At 51.3% G+C, this 19,828-nt stretch overlaps 2 protein-coding genes across 3 annotated transcripts; one reads left to right on the plus strand and one right to left on the minus strand.

Moving 5' to 3' along the window:
- Positions 1-1,907: 1,907 nt before the first annotated feature.
- On the plus strand, positions 1,908-14,140 carry SMYD5 (SMYD family member 5). 2 transcript variants are annotated; one of them, XM_045827160.1, is made up of 13 exons: positions 1,908-2,019; positions 5,713-5,821; positions 6,529-6,668; positions 7,131-7,252; positions 7,646-7,715; positions 8,333-8,437; positions 9,224-9,286; positions 9,505-9,575; positions 9,871-9,977; positions 10,364-10,420; positions 11,505-11,599; positions 12,521-12,591; positions 12,686-14,140. In XM_045827160.1, the coding sequence occupies exons 1-13, from the start codon at positions 1,924-1,926 to the stop codon at positions 12,825-12,827; spliced, it is 1,248 nt and encodes a 415-aa protein (XP_045683116.1). In that variant the 5' UTR covers positions 1,908-1,923; the 3' UTR covers positions 12,828-14,140. The 2 variants fall into 2 exon arrangements, with proteins under 2 accessions (XP_045683116.1, XP_045683117.1); XM_045827161.1 differs by lacking the exon at positions 12,521-12,591.
- Positions 14,141-14,496: 356 nt separating this feature from the next.
- On the minus strand, positions 14,497-18,998 carry PRADC1 (protease associated domain containing 1). Its single transcript, XM_045827163.1, has 5 exons — positions 18,807-18,998; positions 16,309-16,409; positions 15,687-15,796; positions 15,273-15,440; positions 14,497-15,050 (listed from the first exon to the last, which is right to left on the minus strand). The coding sequence occupies exons 1-5, from the start codon at positions 18,871-18,873 to the stop codon at positions 14,930-14,932; spliced, it is 567 nt and encodes a 188-aa protein (XP_045683119.1). The 5' UTR covers positions 18,874-18,998; the 3' UTR covers positions 14,497-14,929.
- Positions 18,999-19,828: the final 830 nt, after the last annotated feature.

A 19,828-nucleotide genomic window follows, 5' to 3' on the forward strand; every position in this document is an offset into this window, starting at 1 on the left:
GACATAGAAGACTCTTCCCAAACAGATGATAGAGTTGACAGCAAAAAGGAGGGAAAGGTAGAACATTTTCTCACAGGGTTCCACAAAGATATCTTGTTTTGTCTGAACTGTTGCCACTCTCAAAAGGAGCTCAGGCCCAGCTGCCTCCTTAAAGCAGACATGCTACCCTGACCACCGTCTTTCTCTCTAGCTACCCGCCTTGACTCCCCACCCCTGTCTTTATATAGAATAGGGAAGATTTGACTCTGCCTTTGCCAAGGCTGGCATTTTATTATAAACTCTGGTGTATTTTCACGGGGCAGTTATTATTTACCCCTCTTCACGACTCAGACTCATGGTTCCATTCCCTTCCCAGGAATCTGCTTTATTTCTAAGAAGCCTAACTGATAGCCTACTTTAGTGAGGACAGCCACCAGCATTTCCAGAGCTGATTTCTCTAGTGCTTCACATTCCTGGGTGGTCCTCTGTTGAGGATACTTCTTTACACTCTAGAAGGGCTTCAGGTTACTGAGGTGAACTGGTGGAAGGAGGCCTGCCCTGCCACCTGGTGGTGAAAGAGGGCACTGTCCCCACTGCTTACTAGCAGGGTTGTCCAACCTTTTGGCTTCTCTGGCCCACACTGAACGAAAAGTTGTCTTGGGCCACACATTAAATACACAAACACTAACAAAAACTAATGAGCAGAAAAAAAGGTGTTAAGTAAATTTATGTCTTTGTGTTGGGCCACATTCATAGCCATCCTGGGCCTCAGGTTGGACACCCGTGCTAGAGTTTTCTGAGAGAAGAAAGGTAAGGAGTAGAGTGAGCCTTGGAGAACGACCTGCCTCCCAGGGCAGTGAACATCCTCTCCTGGACACTAGACTGCAGGGCTGAAGGAGGCCGGAATCCTTCTCTGCCCCTATCTTCAGGGAAATCCTCCCTAATGCTGGACCCAAGGTCAACTCTATTAATCTAAGAACCCAGCTAAATCTCATCTGCCTCCTTCAGGAACAATTGCCTCACTTTTTAAAAAAGTATATATTTAATTGATTATGATATTATAGTTGTCCCATTTTTTAAAAGTCAACAATCACTTACCTATTCAGAAGTTACTGGACTCTACCCAATCCTCAAAGGTCACCATGAGACCATAGCAGAAGCAGACACGGTTCCCTTTCCAAGACCACAGAATCAACTGGAGACAAGGAGACAAGGCATGGCTGTGGGCTCAGGCCTGGCTGTGGGGACACATGCTATAGATCAGTGGTTTGCGGCTTTTGGGGGGTCCAGCATGAGAAAACAGGCCCTCTTTTGTTGTCAGGTTAGTGTGCATATGTACACTCACATACAACTTTAGAGAACCCCAGACTTGAGGTCCACTACGGATCCCTCTCCACCCCTACTCCTCACTCCGGCTGCAAAGTCCCAAAGCTCCTGAAGAGTCCGAGACAGGCACAAGTTCAACTTGATCATTCGTAGGACTGTCTTTTGCCAGATTTTGGGGCATAAACTAGTCCGTCCCTTCAGGAGGGTCAGAGAGGATAGGAGTAACTGCCTGGGGGTGTCCTAACCCTTGGCTGGGTCCAAAAACTGCTTTACTCAAGACAGGCCAGTGAATGGACAGAGTAAACAACAGACACACAACCATGAACTCAGACACAAATGCACACATCAAAATTATACAGGCACACCAGCTCTGATACAGGTATACAGTGGCCATGAAAACAGAGACAGATGCAAAACTGCACAGATGTAAAAACACAAAGGCAGGCCCAATATACCTAAACGTAGACCAAAGGGACCCAAACTCCTGTTCCAGAGGGGGTAAACTCCAGCAGCCAACAGGACACTCATGCAGGGGGCGGGACCAAAGGGGCGGGACCAGAGGGGCGGGGTCTCCGGGTCGGCTCAGGGTCAAGGGTCAGAAGGCGAGGCGCGCCCAAGATGGCGGCCTCCATGTGCGACGTGTTCTCTTTCTGCGTGGGCGTGGCAGGCCGGGCTCGGGTCCCGGTAGAAGTCCGCTTTGTGAGCAGCTGCAAGGTGAGGCCGGAGAAGATTCACCACCCCATCCAGTCTTGGAGACAGTCCTGTGGGACCCCATGCCCGGAACCTAGAGGCTGCGACGCTGCGGCCCGGGCCCTGCTCGTGGCCAGGGGATTCTGTCTGTCCCTGCGCACAGGCTTCCGGGGCGGTCACGCCGTGTACCGGGGCCTTCAGAGTCTCTGTGCGTGCCCCCTTCCCACGGAACCGGTCCCGCCCGCCGGCAGCCCTAATGCGGCTGCGTTAGGCGGGGCTGCGGGGCTGCGGGGCTGCGGGGCTGCGGGGCTGCGGGGGGCCCGGCCTACCCGACCTGCATGGGGGAGGTCTAGCTCCTGGGTTCCGGGAGCGGTCGGCGGGGATGTGTTGAGCAGAGGGAGCTGAGGTGTTAAAAAGCGTGGACCCTCAGGGAACTTTCTGAGTGAGATTTGGGTGGGGGTAAGGAGGGGCCGGGGAGTCCTAAGGAATTTGGATCGGAGCCTGAAGCCCATGGGAGCATTTGAAGGGTTCGAGCAGAAGAGTGATGATTTTGTCGTTTTATTGTTTTTTTTTTTAAAGTTCGTTGTAGAAAAAAATGGAAAGTGCATGTAAAGGAAGAAGGTAAAATCACAACCCTATTTTTGTGCTAATATGTGTATATTAAAGTAGCATTTTTAGAAATTTTTTGATGTAGCAGTGAATCTTTCTGTATCGGTAAGCCTGTTACTATATATTTCTTTTTAAGAGCTAAGTAATAGTATCAGTTTGTTTCATGGGAGAGCCGCAGTTCTTTCAACCAAACACTTAATTATGGGTCGTTATGTTGTATCTTATTTTTAACCCTAAGGTCAAAGGTCTGGAAGCTCATTTTCTGTGCACATATCCTTTTCTTCTCTCCTGCACTATTTCCTTTCTCAGTTATCTGTGCCAATTGATATGTGCAAAATGGTATTGCTTTGTTCTCGTTTACATTTCTTTGTTTACTGGGGAGGTTGAATAATATATCCTGTGTAGGGACTTTGTGTATCCTTAGTCCTTGCCCAAGATACCAGCCTTCTAGTCATATGTCTTCTGCTGTCAGCGTTTTTATACTGATCCAAATGCCCTGCCCAACTTCCATTGCCCTCTTTCCACACAAGGGACACGTGGGGCATTCCTCTCCTTCCATGGAAAGTCAGTGCCCTGTATTCCTGGCTTCCTTAGCTGCCCACATCTCCATCTCCACCCCAGGGCCTCTAGCACTCTTGATTGGCGTACAGTTTGATATTGTCTCAGGTGCATTACTCCTGGCATGCCAAATTTTCCCCTTTACCATTACCTAATCCTGTGTCTCACAGCCCCCTTCACTCTTCACTTTTTCCCTCTCACTTCATTACGTCAGCCACTCTGCTGGCCTAGTTGTCCTGTCCTAGCCTTCTATCAAAACCCCAGCTCTGGAACTCTCCATGACTACACTGATCTGCTGGAGAAAACCGCATACCCACCTAGACTTAGTGACAAGATAGATTACCATGGGCTCTTTGCATCTGTCTTCATCAGATAAGATTGGTTTGTGATTTTTATTTTGTGTAATTTCCCCAGATTACCATATCAGTTATGCTTGTGTTTTAGTAACACGGAGAAGCTTTATACTTCTCTCTGTTATTGAATATTTTAAATAGCATGAGAATTATTCTTTGGTTTAACAGAGCTGGCTCATAAAACCACAGTGACTAGGGGCTTCACATGGGGTAGTTTCGACCACTTTGTTGCTTCTGTGGATGTTGTCAAGAATGCTTTTTAAACATTTACCAACTACTATCGCAGGGACATGACCTATCACAACAGAAACCTAACCAAATACAGTGGTGCCAACCAGAAGGCCATACTGGTGCGTCAGCCATAAAACAGCACTGTTACTAGTCTGTCTGGGCTTTCTTATTTTTGAATTCATTTTTGGTAATTTATATTTTTAGTGAAATCATACATTTAAGGTTTTTAAATTTACTACATAGTCTTAAGGTTTTGTACAATCTTTTTATAAAAATTATTTTTCAAATTGGAAATATATTTTTTATGGTTTGTGTCCTTTCTATTCAGGTTTAGTTCTCTCCAAGATTCTTGAATGAATTAGAGCTGATTTTTTTTTAAACATTTTCATATGTTTTAGGGATGAGTGGTTTTATAGAGGAATAGCTCTGCTTCTTTTCACTTTGTTTTGATTACTAAATATTTTCTGCATTTGGTACTCAAGAAAGAGATAGATATTTATTTAATATTGAGATTTAAGAGTGTTGTAGATCTGTGCTCGTATCTTTTTGTCCCAGAGTGGAAGGCCAAGTTTTCATTTTGCTAGATTGGATGTCGGGGCTACGAGGGCAGGAGGTAGGGTTTCCAGGGGACAACCAGCTTGTGCCCACGGCTTTGCCCAATGGTTGGGTTCCAGCAGCCCCACTCCCAGAGCTGTTCTGAGGGCGGAGATTTGTGGCTCAAAGGTTGCTGAGGGCCTGTCCTGGTCTGTACTTCCCTGTTGCTCTGACTTTGGGTGGTGCCCCTGTCTAGCCAGAGCTTCAGTGCTAGAAGAAAACAGGGAGCTACTCATGAGGCCATTCGATAGGACATTTCACTGCTGTGCTAATCATTTTTCTCTCTCCCTTTTTGTGACAGTTAGTGTTTGCAGGGGCACCACGTCCTTCTCTAAGTGAGCAGTGGGAGTTAGTGCCTGGTGGGGCCATAACTTGCCTTAGTTCTAAAGCTGCCTCCTGAGTCCCTTTGCACTTCTGTGTGATGGCAATTCAGCGATTGTTTTCTCATCCTTCATCCCTTTTGTGATGTGTGTGGTGCTCTAGACCAGTACTTTTCAAACTTTAACATGCATATGATCCATCGGGCATCTTATTAAAATGCAGGTTTGGATTCAGCAGGTCTGGAGTAGGGCCTGGGATTCTGCATTTCTAACAGTCTCCCAGTGGATACCCAGGCTGCCAGTCTATCCCCTCACTTTGACCAGTAAGGAGCTACAGCTCATGAGGCACAGTCCCCTGTGCTGTATCATTGCATGCTGAAAACTACCTGGCTGATATTATTAAATTACTCACTTTTCATGTGGGCAATGGATGCAAAGAAGTGAAGCAGTTGGCTCAACGGTTCACAGCAAAGTAAGCATTGGGATTAGTGCCAGGAATAGTTATTCCTTTCAGAGAAACCCCTGAGCAGTGGTTGGGTGCCAGGTACTATGATAGGTGCTGCGAGTACCTGCTCGACCAGGAATGTAAGGTACATTCTTCCCCAAACTAGGCCTCCCCTTCCCATGGTGTAGGATTTCTTTGCAACCGTTAGCAGCAGCATCACTGCCAGGATCCTGGTGGGGCATGTGGGTGACTCAGAGAAGGCTGCCCTGCTGTTATCAGCTCCCGGCACAGGAAGCTCCAGCCTGCTCTGAGCCTTGGCCCTGCTCTGGCCATTCTAAAAATTCTCCTCTGGGTAGTCCGAGATGGCTGGCATCCCAGGCCCTCTCCCTGAACAGGCTGAAAGAAGTGTGACTGCAGGTAGGTCAGCGCTGCGTTTTCAGAGGAGGCAGTGATGTGGGTGCTGACCATGCTTCATGAACCCTCCAGGGGCAGAGGCCTCTGCTGAGACGCAGCATGTGAGGGTGAGGCTGGGTGGCCCTCTGGGAGCCTTGGAACCATGTACTTTGTCTCCTCTAATGGCCATCCTGTTCCTTCTCTGCCCTCTTAGGGAAAGGGGCTCTTTGCCACACAGCTGATCCGGAAGGGGGAGACCATCTTTGTAGAACAGCCCCTGGTGGCCGCACAGTTTCTCTGGAATGCACTTTATCACTACCGAGGTGAGCACGTTTCTCATTCTGCATGGCTGCTGGGCCCAGCGGCCTCTGTGCAGGGGAAAGAGCTGCGCATACCCCTGCTGGTGGGAGTCTCTGGGATGTCAGGAGGAATGGCTGTCCTCCTTTGGAGAGCTACCCGCCATCTGATCTCAGCTGTTCAGGGCTGTGAGCCTGTAGGAGAGAGGCTCTTTCAAGGTGCTCCCTGGGGAGGAATGTCACTCAGGTGCAACTCAGAGTCTAGTCCCATCATATAAGGGACTGGACATCATGCTGAAGGGTTCTGTGCCAAAGTGGAGCCCTGTGCCCAGAAGAGGCCACATTCCTATTGGCTAAAAAAGGCTGCATTGGGGGTTAGAAACTGGCCACATGCTTTTTCCCCTACACTTCTCTTAGGCCAGAGACAAACTGTAGAAGGGAGGTCACTTTTCCAGAATGTGGGAAAAGGCCAGTCTGAGTGAAGGGAGGGAGCCCCACAGACTACGTTCCATTGAGAAGCAGGGTGAAGGAGGAGGGAATCGTCTACCTTTGAATGCATGTGAAATTTATTCATTCATTTCATTCTTTAATGTGTTCATTTGCTCACTTCCCAAACATTGCGAGCACCTCCCACGTGCCCCACACTATTCTAGCCCTGGGGATACTGCTGTGAAAAGGACAAGTGTGGCCCCTACACTTTGAGACACACCGCCATGTCTGGTTCTCTCCCTTAGCCTGTGACCACTGCCTGCGGGCACTGGAGAAGGCGGAGGAGAACGCCCGGAGGCTGACTGGGAAACCTGGCCAGGTGCTGCCGCACCCTGAGCTATGTGCTGTGCGCAAGGACCTCCACCAGAACTGTCCCCACTGCCAGGTGAGTGTCCTGGGGAAGAGTACCTGAAAAGGACTGATGGGAGAGACCTTAGCTGAAGTCCTCTCTGGGGAGACAAAAGCAAGGATGGACCTGGTCATGGCCCTTGAGAGCCACAGTAGGATAAGACATTGGCAAGGCTCGGCTACTGTTCAGCTTCACCCTTCCTGTTCCAGGCCCATTGTCTATGAGATGGGCTGGGCGGGAGTTTGCCCTCTTCCTAAGAGCCTGGCTGGGGCTCTCCCTTTTACCTGCTCTTCTCTTTCTTTTCCATGGTTTTACAAGCCTGGGTTAGCAGGTATCCCCAGAACACTGTATGCTTTCTCAGGGCACAGTACTGCTGAGCTACTGCTCAGGGGCTGTTTGTGGAAGGGATGTAGTTAGAGAAGGTGAGTACCACGTGGGACATCTGTGCCTCACCCCATGGCCAGATCCTGGGGTGCTGACCTCCACCCCCTCCAACAGGTGATGTACTGCAGTGCAGAATGTCGCCTGGCAGCTGCTGAGCAGTACCATCGGGTCCTGTGCACAGGCCCCTCCCAGGATGACCCCCTGCATCCTCTCAATAAGCTTCAGGAGGCATGGAGGTAGGTGGCTTTTCATTTCTTCTTTTCTTCACCTCTCCCTCATTGCCTGCCTGTCTGCCTGGGCTCAACAGCTAAACCATTTTTCTTAAGTTACCGTCCCCCAGATTTCTCCCACCCCTCACTGATAGGATTAAACAGATGTCACATCACCCAGCCCACTGCCTTTGGTCTAAGCTGCCAGTCCTACCATCCTTGCCATTTCACACACTCCCCCCAAAAGCCTCATTAAGCCCATAAGAATGTGAGGTCCTGTCCAAGTCCTTGCCAATGACTTTCTTTCTTTGGTTACAAAGGAGGTGGGCAGGAAGGATTCTTTGTAGCTGTCAGATGGGATTTCCTTGAAATCAGCTACTGAGGAAGGGAATTTCTAGGCCAGACCTTTTCCTTTCTCAGGAGTGTTCACTACCCCCCTGAAACCGCCAGCATCATGCTTATGGCCCGGATGGTGGCCACAGTGAAGCAGGTAAGCCCGCCTGATGCTTGCAGGGAGGCTGACTCTGGCCTCGTTCAGCAGCCCTGGGCCTTAGTCTCTCCTCCTCGCCTCAGGACCTTGGCTTGGAGGCAGGATTCCACCTGGGCTCTCCGAAGAACAGCTGCTTACCACGGATCTTAGGAGTTGCTCACCATATGAGTCTGTCAGGGGGATTGGGGCTCATCTTGCCTGTAGTCTTTGACTGCTGAGAGGACTTCCTGTGTAGCAGCAGTTCACGCATTCAATTTGTAAACACTTTTTTAGGATTGTGTCTCTTAAATAAAGCAAGAGAAGCCATAGTAACCCTTTCTATTAATATTGTTGCTGCTCAGCCTGATTCTCCTGTTTTTCCAAGTGTGGTTGAATTGGCTAGGCGGGCCTCAGTTGGGGAGATGGTTGGGGCTCTGCAGGCTCTGGAGGAAGTCCCTAGTGAGGGGAAGGCTCTAACTGAAAGCCCAGGTGTGGTGGTGTTTCTCTGGTGGCAGGGGCTTTAGAAACATAGGCTACCCCTCCCACATGGGCGACAGTGGCAGTAAGGACGCAGATGTCCGTGGGTCCAGGTGTGCATGTGCATGTATGAATGCAACTGAAACATTTGTTCACTGCAGGCTAAGGATAAAGATCGTTGGGTCAGGCTCTTCTCTCAGTTCTGTAATAAAACGGCCAATGAGGAGGAGGAGATTGTCCACAAACTCTTGGGGGACAAATTCAAGGTTGGTCTTCTCCCATGACCCCTCCACGCCAATAGCCTGGGATAGTCTGTGGTTTCCTGAGGGGAGCTCCACATTTGGTCCCTTCCAGCCAGAAGTCTATTCGGAGGACTTACATTCCTGCCGCTGTTTAACTTTGTGACCTAATGGGGACCTAAAACTGGGAAGTGGGGTGATGACAGAGGAAGGAGAGGTGCCCTGATATGGAAAAGCAGGACCTAGTGATAGGACAGCAGTGGGCAAATCAGGTATTACAGAAAATGGAAGGCTGGGGGTCTGCAGGATCAGGGAGCAGAATGAAACAGAATTTTCGCTGCTAATGTACTGAGTACCCATTCCCAATCAAAGAATTACAGATTCTCATTGAGGACAGCAGGTTTCCACTCAGGAGCTGCCTACAAGTGAAGGCAGATGTGTAAAAGGGCATCTGGGGTGGGCCTTCCTACCTCGAACTCTGGGGGGGGCTGGGCAAAGTCGGGCTGGTCTGCAGGTTGGTTAGGGAGCCTGGAGGTTGGTGGTGAGGACAGATGTTCGAAGCTAGGTGTCCTCAGTCCTGCTGGTACAGGTGCTGGGAAGTGGGGGTTTGGGGTTTGCCACTCTGGAGCTGAAGCAGGCCAGTGGGCTGCTGTGGCTCTTTGGAGATACGGGCTCTGGCCTTCCTTTGCCCCCAGGGAATACTCAGTCTACAGAGATGGCCCTTTTCCTTCCCTCACAAGGTCTTCGGGGCCCTGCTTGGGTGCTAACTGGAAATCCTCAGAGATGCAGGTCTCCCTGTTTTTCCTAAACCAGGGGCAGCTGGAACTTCTGCGGAGACTCTTCACGGAGGCCCTTTATGAGGAAGTACTCAGCCAGGTGAGTGAGGAGGGTGGGACCAGTGTCCTCCCCAGTTACTCCAGCCCTTTAGGAGTGACTGGGTCAGCATTTTCTACTGGGACAGCTCAGCCAGGGCTGACTTGGTCTCCCGGAGTAGGGATGGGACTGACTCACCGAAGAATTCCTGAATAGAGTTGTTTCGGGAACAAAAGCCAGTCGCTGTAACCTGAGTGCTCATCTCTCTTCCACCCCCGCAGTGGTTCACCCCAGATGGATTCCGGTCTCTCTTTGCTCTTGTTGGGACAAATGGTCAAGGAATTGGGACCAGGTTAGGAGTCAGTGTTCTGGATATATTGGACTTGTCCCTTGGGCTCTGGTGGGAAATTGACAGCTCCTTTTAAGAGCAGGCTGGGGCAGGGTGCGACTTTGTGGCCAGAGTACTGGACTATACACAGTGATAGCGATCACTGAGCTGATGGAGTTTGTGCCTCTTGGGAGCTTTGGTCTGTTGGGGAAGATGGGGCCCTGCCCTGGAGAAAGAAATGGGTTTAACTTGTGTGGAGGAGGAGAGCCCTGTGAACCTGGCCTCCTGTTCTCCAACCATGACTGCCTGGCATCCCCAGCTCCCTAAGCCAGTGGGTCCATGCCTGTGATGCTCTGGAGCTGAAGTCTCAGGACCGCGAGCAGCTGGATGCCTTCATTGACCAGCTGTACAAGGACATCGAGGCAGGTTGGTGAGATGGCGACACCCCCCACCCCAGTCAGATGTGGACACAGTCTTTCCCCAAGGACCTCTGAGTTAGTGGTGGGGGACATGAGCCTGCATGCCTGTGGAAGCTTCAGATCTGTCCAAGGGACAGATGAGAAATGGTCCTGAGATCCATGCAGAGGCGCAATCTCTGTGGGTGGGGGAGTGCTGGACAAATAAGAGTGCTATCATTTATAGAAAGGCAAGGCTTGTGCCTCAGAGGTGTAGTAAGTTCAGGTGAAATGGTAGGGATCAGGTGCATCATTGTGGTACGGGGCAAGACAGTGAGGCAGTCCCTTTCCTTGAAAAGCTAGTTTTCTTTTCCCTATAACGTGGGTAGAATAACATCTACATATTACTTCTTACAGCAACTGGCGAGTTTCTTAACTGTGAAGGATCAGGCCTCTTTGTGCTTCAGAGCTGCTGTGAGTCTTGGCATTGAGGAGGGGTGGCCTCATAGTCATGGTGCATCTCTTTCTGTTCGCCTCTTCTAGGCGGAAGGGTTGAGTCTGGGAGTGGGGTTAGATCTGAGCTTCTTGGAGAGTCCTCTGGTCCTTTTTGGTCCATCAGTTGTTCATCCATTCATTCATTGGATTGCTGGCCCCTTAATATACAGGGTCCGGCGGAAATAGCGCCTGCTTGAGTATGGTTGCTAGGGTAATGTGTGCATAATAATTTATAGTTTTAATTTGAACATTTCACCTAAGATATCATATGGGGTGCTTGTGATACTGTTATGTTATAGAATTACATGCTTATGATTTTGTGATAAGATTTTATAATAAAGAAGGGGCATTATTTGTGCTGGACCTTGTATGTTTATACAGAAGACCTTCCAGTGGGTCAGACCCTGTGCTCTGGCAGGGCACTGAGCTGTGACCCTCAGAGGAACCGTGGCTGTGTACCACCAGTGCCCTGTGAAATTTGGCAGTGTTGCTACAGCCTGAGAGGCCCTCGGGATCCTGGGAGGAGGGAGCTCAGGCTAGCAGGCAGTCCCCACCTGCCGAGGAGGGGTAGAGTCAGCTCAGACTATTGTCTGTGCTAGATCCAGCCTCCCGCCCTCTGGTTTCCTCACTGCAAACCCCTCTATGCATGTTGCAGGGCCACTAGACCCTCCCGAACTAAGCTCTCAGAGGGCCTGGCTCAGCTGCTACTAGATGTTCAGCAGCAGACAGGACTGAGTTAGTGGTTTGACCTGGGCAGCCCTTTTGTGGCCCTGTGCCACCCTTTGCGAGACACTGGGGATACAACTGAGAATCACGGTGACCAGTGAGGAGGAAAGCAGTGGTAGACATGGACTGTGGCAGAGGGAGTGATGTGGGCATGCATTTGTGTCTGTGCTCTTGAGGAAAGAGCACTGGACGAGGAGTTAGGAAACTCGAGTTCTAGGACCTGCACAGCCCTAGCTGGGATCAGAAAACAAGAAAGGATGGGACCTAGTACTCTCCAGAGTTGAGGCTGTTATGTTTATTAGTCAGCAGTCCTAATGACCTGCCTCTCATGACCCAGGCAACCACAGCTGTGTCCCCAATGCAGAGACCTCCTTCCCAGAAAACAACTTCCTCTTGCATGTCACTGCCCTGGAGGACATTAAGCCAGGAGAGGTGAGGGGCTGGGAGCTGTGGGGAGCATGGGTAGCAGCAGTGGGCTTTGCAGGCTCTCTCCACAGACTGGAAGCAGCAGTGGCTCGGGCCCAAGTTCAGGCTGTTGAGTTGAATCCCCCATGCCCCAGGGAAAGAGACTTTCTGTCCATGGATATGTTCTGACCCCACCCCATTTCTTGAAAAAATAACTCCAGAACACCTCAGAGCAGTGTTTGAAAGACAGCTGTATGCCAGGTTCTTGTCTCTAGCTACTTCTTTTCTCTTTTTTTAAATCCTCACCTGAGGATATGTTTTTGCTGATTTTATAGAGAGAGGAAGGGGGAGAGAGAGAGAGAGAAACACTGATTGGTTGCCTCTTGTATGTACCCGGACTGGGGATCGAACCTGTAACCTAGGTATGTGCCCTGACCCGGAATTGAACCTGAAACCTTTTGGTGTACAGGACAATGCTCCAACCAACTGAGCTACCTGGCCAGGGACCCAGCTACCTTTAGATGAACAAACCTGTAGCTTCTAAGAAAGTCAGAGGTGGCTCTTTGTGGCTTGGGCTGTGAGGAACTAGTGTGGGTCTGGGGTACTGGCTGTGAATACAATACATAGCCTGGCTGAATCTTCTACCAGGGCAAGTAGCATTGCACCAAGATAACTTCTGAACCCAGCCACTGACCTTGCCCCTTAATGCCTTTAGCCATGGCCTGAGGCTAACTGCAGTCCTCTTGCTGCCTCACAAGTTAGAGCCTCATAGAGATCTGTTTGCTGAGGGCACAGGGAATGGATCAGGGCAGTGCACCCATTCATGCAGGGCAGCTTGGGCCCTTGGGATAAGGCAGAAGGTGGGGACAGGGTAGTGGTTGGGGAGGCCCTAATCCCATCTAATAGAGAGCACAGACTGGGAGGACCCACTTCTCCTCTGCCCTCCAGGAAATCTGTATCAGCTACTTAGATTGCTGTCAGCGGGAGCGCAGCCGCCACAGCCGCCACAAGATCCTCAGGTGCCAGCTGGGGACGAGGTGGGCAGCTGGGCTCGGGTCCTCCATCCCAGCAGCTGCCTGACTTCACCCTCCACCATCCCCCTACCCCCTGCAGGGAGAACTATCTGTTTGTCTGTTCCTGCCCCAAATGCCTGGCAGAAGCTGATGAACCCAACGTGACCTCAGAGGAGGAGGACGAAGAAGACGAGGGAGAGCCAGAAGATGCAGAGCTGGGGGATGAGATGACTGATGTGTGATGTCACCCTGCCTGGCAGGGGCCCCACCCCAGACTCCGCGAGAACAGGGGGTCTTACCCCAGAGAAGAGGCTCGGAAGGAACTCCCCACTCCTGTTGCCTGCTTCCCCCAGTCCAGCTCTGTTTCTGCCACAGGGTGTAGGACAGAGGCTGAACCCTCAGCCCTCCATTTCCCACCAGACCTCATGTGCTGGACACTGCTGCTGAATGGCTCAGGTTCTGCACTGTCACTGAGCCTTTCAGAATTGTCCTCCCCCTGCAGTTCTCCACTCCAGAGTGTGAGCAGCTGGAACCAAGGTCAGAGCCTAACAGTGTTTCTTCACCCTTGGTCCCATGGCTATGCCTGCCCGTCCCTCTGAGGCTTCACCTCTCTCTACTTGCTGTGGAGGGGGCAGCAAAGTGGCAGTCAGAACAGCCTTACTTTATTGAAGAACGGTAGGGCGGGCAGTGAGTTGCCTTCACCTTCTTCCCTGCCTCCCACCATTGCAGTTGATAAGGCAACTGCCTGGCTACTACTAGCACAGCTGGGGGAGGCAGGAAGGAGGGGCTGGGCCTCCAGAGCACTTTCCCTAAGGCTCTCTGCTGGGAATGCTGGGCAGGGAGAATTCCCTCTCCCCACGTCCCCACTCCCGCCACTTGGACAGCTCAGGGAGTGGAGATGAACCCCTTCCCCAAGCTCCAGAATCTCTGTATCTTGTGCCTTGCCTCTCAGCCCTGGCACAGTGGCGGGCCCCATGGAATGGAAAAGGCCTCTGCGTCCCTCAGGAGGGGTATGTGGAGGATCATTAGCCAGTCCTCACACCCTCTTCCTACTGAGGACTCCAGCAGCAGGCTGAGACCTGGGGATGGCAGGCCTCTGCTCCTTAAGTTACGATGCTCTAGTTATCCCTGGGACCCATTGAACATGAATCAGTGAGGGGCTCTCCTGTCCTCCATCTTTAGGGTCTCCACAGAGGAACACTGAAGTCTTCCAGAAACCTAGAGGAACTGGGTTAGATACTCAGAGATTAGCCCGGACTGTGTCCCCCATCCCCAGATTAGTAGTACCCCTCATTCTTGGGTTGGGTGCTATGAGAATTATAACCCTTCACTTGCAGTTATCAGAGTTCTGCCTACCTTCCCTAAGGGGTCTTCACATCCCCCTGCTAAGGGATCCCAGGAAGGCAGATGGCTGCCCACAGGCCCTTCCCTGGATTATGAGCCAGGTGGAGCCTGCCTCTCTGGCCTTTGGGGTTCTTCCTCCTTCACAGCAGCTGGCATCCCCTCCCACTCCTGCCTGCCCACTGTTCTCAATAAAGTGTGAGTGGTGACAGGCCTCTGAAGGAATGCTTGGTGGAGCAGGACTTGCCAGAATGCCAGAGCATGCGGCAGAAGGGTACATGGGGTAGACCAGGTAATGGTAGGAGGTGGGAGCTCTAGCTCCCCAGTTGGGGCTCATCCCTGGTCTTGCCTCCACTCTGCTGTGCTGATGTTCTAAAGCCCCAGAGGACTATGGCTCCTAAGATCTTAAGCAGAAGGGTGTGTTGGGACCCAGGACGGCAGTCTGAAGGAACTTGGACAAGTCTTTTGTCCTCCCTGGGCCTCAGTTTCCTCCCCTCAATGCAAGGGCTTCTGGCCAGTAGAGATCAAAGGCTCCCCCCACTCGTGTGCTGTTACTCTAGGACACAGTTGCAACCCTGATGAGAGGCTTTATTGCTAAAAAGTCAGTGAGGGTTTATTGAGTCGTCGAAAACCAGCTCTTAAACCACTCCAGCAACTGCAGTGAAGGAGACTGAGGAGATGCTGGGTGGGTAGGCTGGAGTCAGGTGGGATGTGACAGGTCGTGGAGCTCTCGGGCCACCTGCCTTTTGCCCCTGTTCCAGATTCTAGCCAAGAAGCCCTGGGACATGGGTCTTGCATCTTCCCATAGCCTGAGACAACCTTGGGGGCCCCGGGGAAGGGAAACAGTGGTGTGGCTTCCCTTAGCCTAGACCAGGCCCACTTCTTCCTCTGCCTGGCTCCACCTGTCCTCAAATGCTGTCTCCAAGTCCCACACAGCAGAATTCCTGGGTTTCCCCTTCCCAGCCTAGAGTTGCTTTATGGGGGGAAGGTGGGACCGACTCTTCTACCAGAAGGTCCAGGGCGGTTGCAGCAGCTCAAAGGTGGGGATGCTGGTGACATTAACTGGGATGGAAATGATTGCCCACGGCAGCCCGTGCTGTTCCAGGGAGCGGCGGATCATGTAGCTGGTAGGGCATGAAGAGAGGTGGTGACAGTCACTTTCTCAGCATCCCGTCATGCCCCACTGTCACTCTGGGAGTTCCAGAGCCCAAGGACTTTTGGCCCTCCAACTGGGCACCCCACCCCCCCAAGATGAGGCTTGTGGGAAGGGACTAGTGATTGCCCTTGACCTCCCCAAGTCATGGCACCCAGCCTAGTGCTGACAGCCAGAGACAAGGAGCCCTCACCCATCTCGGCCGAGCAGGAAGAGGGCGGGTATGTCAGCCGTGCGCTGGGTACTGTCCTGGATCATCTCCACGTAGAAGCTGTCATTGTCAACTGCGTTGTCAGAGATGATCACCGCCCGCCCACCGTGCTCCTGCACCACCCGGGTCTTGGAGAGGAAGGAGCAGCCCCTGGAAGAGGTGATGATGAGATCAAAGGAAAGGCAAGGGTTTAGCCACCCCTCCCCCAAGCTGTTGCCCTACAAGGATGAATGGAGGACCATGGGTAATTTTTAATAAAGGCTCATAAATAAATGGCCAAAAGGCATAGATAATCATAAAATGATTATTTAAAAACTCTCAAAGGACCACCAGTGCCATTGATCTTAGAATCTACCATATTCATGCCCTCCCCTGCTGTGCCTGTCCGCTTCTCACCCCCTTTCCACCAGAGCAATCTGGTCCTGGATGAAGAAACCGTTGCTGAGTTCTCCACAGGCCTCTGCAGGTTCTGCGGGGACAAGGTGGATCTGCTCATACCTTGTGTGCTGGAAGACATGGAGACAGGTCTGAGTGTGACGAGATGCACCTGCTTTGAGACCAGGCTGACATCCCATTCTATCCCCTCCTCACAAGATGTGAAGGGAAGGTGTGGAGTGGTTTCTGTGTGCTGGGCACTTCATTCTCACAAAGGCATATCTAGTCGTCCTACCCTTTCCCACGAGATAGGCAGGAGAGTTGCTGTGGACCCAGAGAGAGGCAGTACCTTGTCTTAAGTCATCTCATTCAGAGGCAGGACTATCAGGGTCCTTGGTTTTCCACCATTTCATGTTCCCAAAGATAGCTGGTCCCAACACGGTGCCCAGGTCTGTATTATGCCCAGGGAAATAGCTGGAAGCCCTTCCTTCCTGTCCTGCAGCCCCGGAGGGCAGAGCTGGATTCTGCTCCCTTCCCTGTCCCAGCACTCAGGTATTGGTTGAAGGGATGAGAAGGGTTGTCTCAGCTTAGTGGGGAGACGATGGCAACAGGACCGGAGAGGAGGGGCCCGCCCTGAACTTACAAAGATACCACCAAAGTCCTTGGCAGGTGTAGCTGTGAAAATGTATCGAATGTCTCCAGGACTCAGCACTTGGAAGTACAAATAATCATGGATTCGTAAGCCTGAAAAATAAAGAATAGAGGTGAGAAGCCTCCATAGACCCTATAGTCTTCAGCTAAGCAACCTGTAGTCTGGGACCAGGGACCAGCTTCAGCCAAGTGGGTCCTCTAGGTGGGTAGGATAGATGGCCCCTGCCCTGGGAAGGATGGAGCCGAAGGACTGTTAGTAATTCTGGAGATTTATAGCTGCCCCTGCTTACAAAGGTGAGCCAGGAAAACTGAAATCTCTAGTCTTATCTGAGTGTTAATCCATTTTAGCCCTGGTGTTACCTCTCTGAGGATTAATCTATCTTTGCTCTCAAGTGCACCCAAAAGTTTCAAGGTGGAGGATGTGGTAGTCTAGGTACAAAACAATTCTCACTAAAACTTAAAAGCTGACTCTAGCCCTGGCCGGTATGGTTGGTTGAAGTGTCGTCCTGTAACCAAATGTTCACCGGTTCGATTCCCAGTCAGGGCACATGCCCAGGTTATGGGCTCAATCTCTGGTTGGGGTGCCTGCAGGAGACAACCAATCAGTGTTTCTCACATCCATGTTTCTCTCCCTTCCCCCCTCTCAAATGAGAATAAAATAAATCTTTAATAAAAACAATTGAGTTTCTGGTCCCACTGCCATCCTTCTAGTCCACCACTACCATTTCTTGTCCTGACTGGTCTCCCTTCCTCCATTCTTGCTCCCTAAGGTCCATTCACCAAACAACAGCCAAGGACTTTCTTAAAAAATATATTTTTAGAGAGAGGGGAAGGGAGGGAGAAAGATGGAGAGAAACATCAATGTGTGGTTGCCTCTCACACACTTCCCACTGGGGACCTAGCCCACAACCCAGGCATGTGCTCTGACTGGGAATTGAACCCATGATCCTTTGGTTTGCAGGCCAGCACTCAATCCACTGAGTCACATGAGCCATGACCTTCTGAAAGCAATTTAGCAAATATGACCATGTCACTACATCCATGGCTTCAGTGCCCATCTACAGCTTCCCTTTGCACTTAAAATCTAAACTCTTAACTATGGCCTGCAGGGCCCTGCTCCATTGGGCCTTTGGCTACTCCAACCTTATCTCCTTACTCTGTTCAGCCTACAATGGACTCTTCAGTTTCTTTACTTCTCTGAATCTTCTTACAAGCTGTTCTCTCTCTCTGGGAGGCTCCCTACCCTCACTTCATCACACCTCAACCTATTTACCTGGCTCACTCCTACTCATCTGTAGGGTCATAGCTTAAATGTCACTTTCTCAGATAAACCTGTTTTATGACTGCCCTCCCTTTATGTCCATTCAAATGTACTTTTCCTCTATTGACACTTTCAACATAACTTGTAATTATAGAATACTCATAGTTGTTTTGTTGTTTAATGTCTGTCTCCTCCACTGGGACAAGGGCCATAAATTTGTAGCTTCATCCAATGCTGTATCCACATTACCTAACAGTGAGTAGGATATAGTGGGTGCACAATAAGGGCTGTTGAATGAATGAATATTTCCAGCTCCACTGCACAGAGGAAAAGAATGGCCAGAACCAGATTTTTTCTGGGGTATGGGAACTTCTTTTCAGCACCCAAGTGTAATGTTTCACCTAGACTCTAGTGTCTGGTTTCCTTAGCCCAAAGAGACCGTGGAATGTGGAAGGGTGAGAGCCACTGCCACGGGTCAATTAGTCAATCAATAAACCACCAAGCCACTACTGTGTGCCAGGGTTGGGACTGATTATGGTTTTAGTTGTCCTTTCCTACTGCCCAAATCATAGTCACCAGGTAGAGCGCCTCTGCCTTGGCACGGGGCTATGCATCCTTTTACCCTGGGAATGAGGACTTGCCATCAGATACAAATACATTCCCAGGAGCCTTCCTGGATTAGCACTAAACTCACCCCCCACCTCCCCACTCCCCCACATGTTTGCCTGGCCTCAGCGTCTGCTGATCTGTGGAAATTAGGTGTAGTATACATATGTGTATGGCCATATATATTTTTGTGCTCTTGTAGATGCAAACAGGTTGTTTGTGTACATCTGTGCTTGCATGTGAGTACACATGTAGAAGTGTGTTCCTGAATATGTATGTTAGCATTCACATATATTTACGGGAACACACATACATATACGGGAACATATGTGGGAACCAGCATATGGGATCTCTACCTGTCCCATGTTCCTCCTCTTGGTCGCTCCCTCAGCCACAGGGGTCAGCATTAGTCGGGGTAGGGGAGAGTCTTGCTTTCACGTGGGGAGATGAGGCTCAGAGCCCAGCCTCAGGTCGCAGCCAGCTCAAGTTCCTGAGGACCAGCACCCACCCATTCTAACCACCCGAACTCGCAGGGTCCCCAAGGTGACCTGTGGCCCCCAGCCCAAGCCACGCACAAACTGGACAGCCCGCCCCGCAGCACAGCCCCGCCCGTTGCCGCTCACCGTGGGCCGCGACGCACGCGGGGAGCCAGAGCACGAGACAACACCAGCCCACAGCGCCGAGGACCATCTCCGGGGCCCGGTCGGGCGCTGCGCTTCCTACAGCCACCCCGTCGCCGCTCGTTGCTCGCGGGACTTCAGCCTGACAGCTGCTCCTGCCTCCCGCCCCCAGACCCGCTCCCTCCGCTGGTTAGTGGATGGGAACTAGGCCCACGGCTGATTGGCTATGACGCCTGTTCTTGTAGCCACACTTTTTGCCTCTGCGCCGTAGTCCACTCCCTATTGATCAATAGAAGTGGGGCCAAGGGCTGATTGGTCTAAACTCTTAACAGCAAAAGCCGGCCCCCACTCCAGCCCCGCCCCTGCATTTCTCAGTTTGGATTGGACTCCTAGGACCTTGCGGCTAATGAGTGGGCTGGCAGGGACAACAGAAAACTGGAGGTGGGCTCTTGGGAGCACTCACTTCAGTCGATGCAAGTCTCGGTTTTCAACTCTTGTGGTCTCGGCAGGATTCTCCCTGGGGCTGCCTCGCACGACAATGAATTTGCTTTCTCCTAGCTATGCTTTTCTCCTCCCCGACCCCTTCTTGGAAAAGCATTCGTCTAACGCACAGGTGATCTCCGGCGATCCCGCGCTGCTCTTCTTCCTCTGCCCAGTCCCACCAGTGCTTTCGTGGTCCCAGTGGTAGGAGCTGCAGACGTGGTTAGATGCACCCCACCCTCGAGAAGCTCTGGCCAGTACAGAGCCAGAAAGCGGGCATTGGGCCCAGGTACCCACGCCAGCTTCTCTACCACTTACAGTGCAGCTAAGACATTGGCCTCCTTTCCGAAGCTCTCAGCCTGTTTCCTCATCTGTAAAATGGACATGACAGTACCAACGGGATAGGGTTGTAAGCATTAAATGAAATCACTCATGTTAAGAGCACATTTAGGATAAGCTTGGCCCACAATCACTGTTCGATAAATATTTATCTCATATCTTGGTCTGGCGTCCGGGGGCTGGAGGGGATGTGTCGCAGGCCGAGC

The sequence above is a fragment of the Phyllostomus hastatus genome, unplaced genomic scaffold (assembly GCF_019186645.2).
Source record: "Phyllostomus hastatus isolate PE091 unplaced genomic scaffold, TTU_PhHast_1.1 phas_scaffold_78, whole genome shotgun sequence".
Taxonomy (NCBI): Eukaryota; Metazoa; Chordata; class Mammalia; order Chiroptera; family Phyllostomidae; genus Phyllostomus; species Phyllostomus hastatus.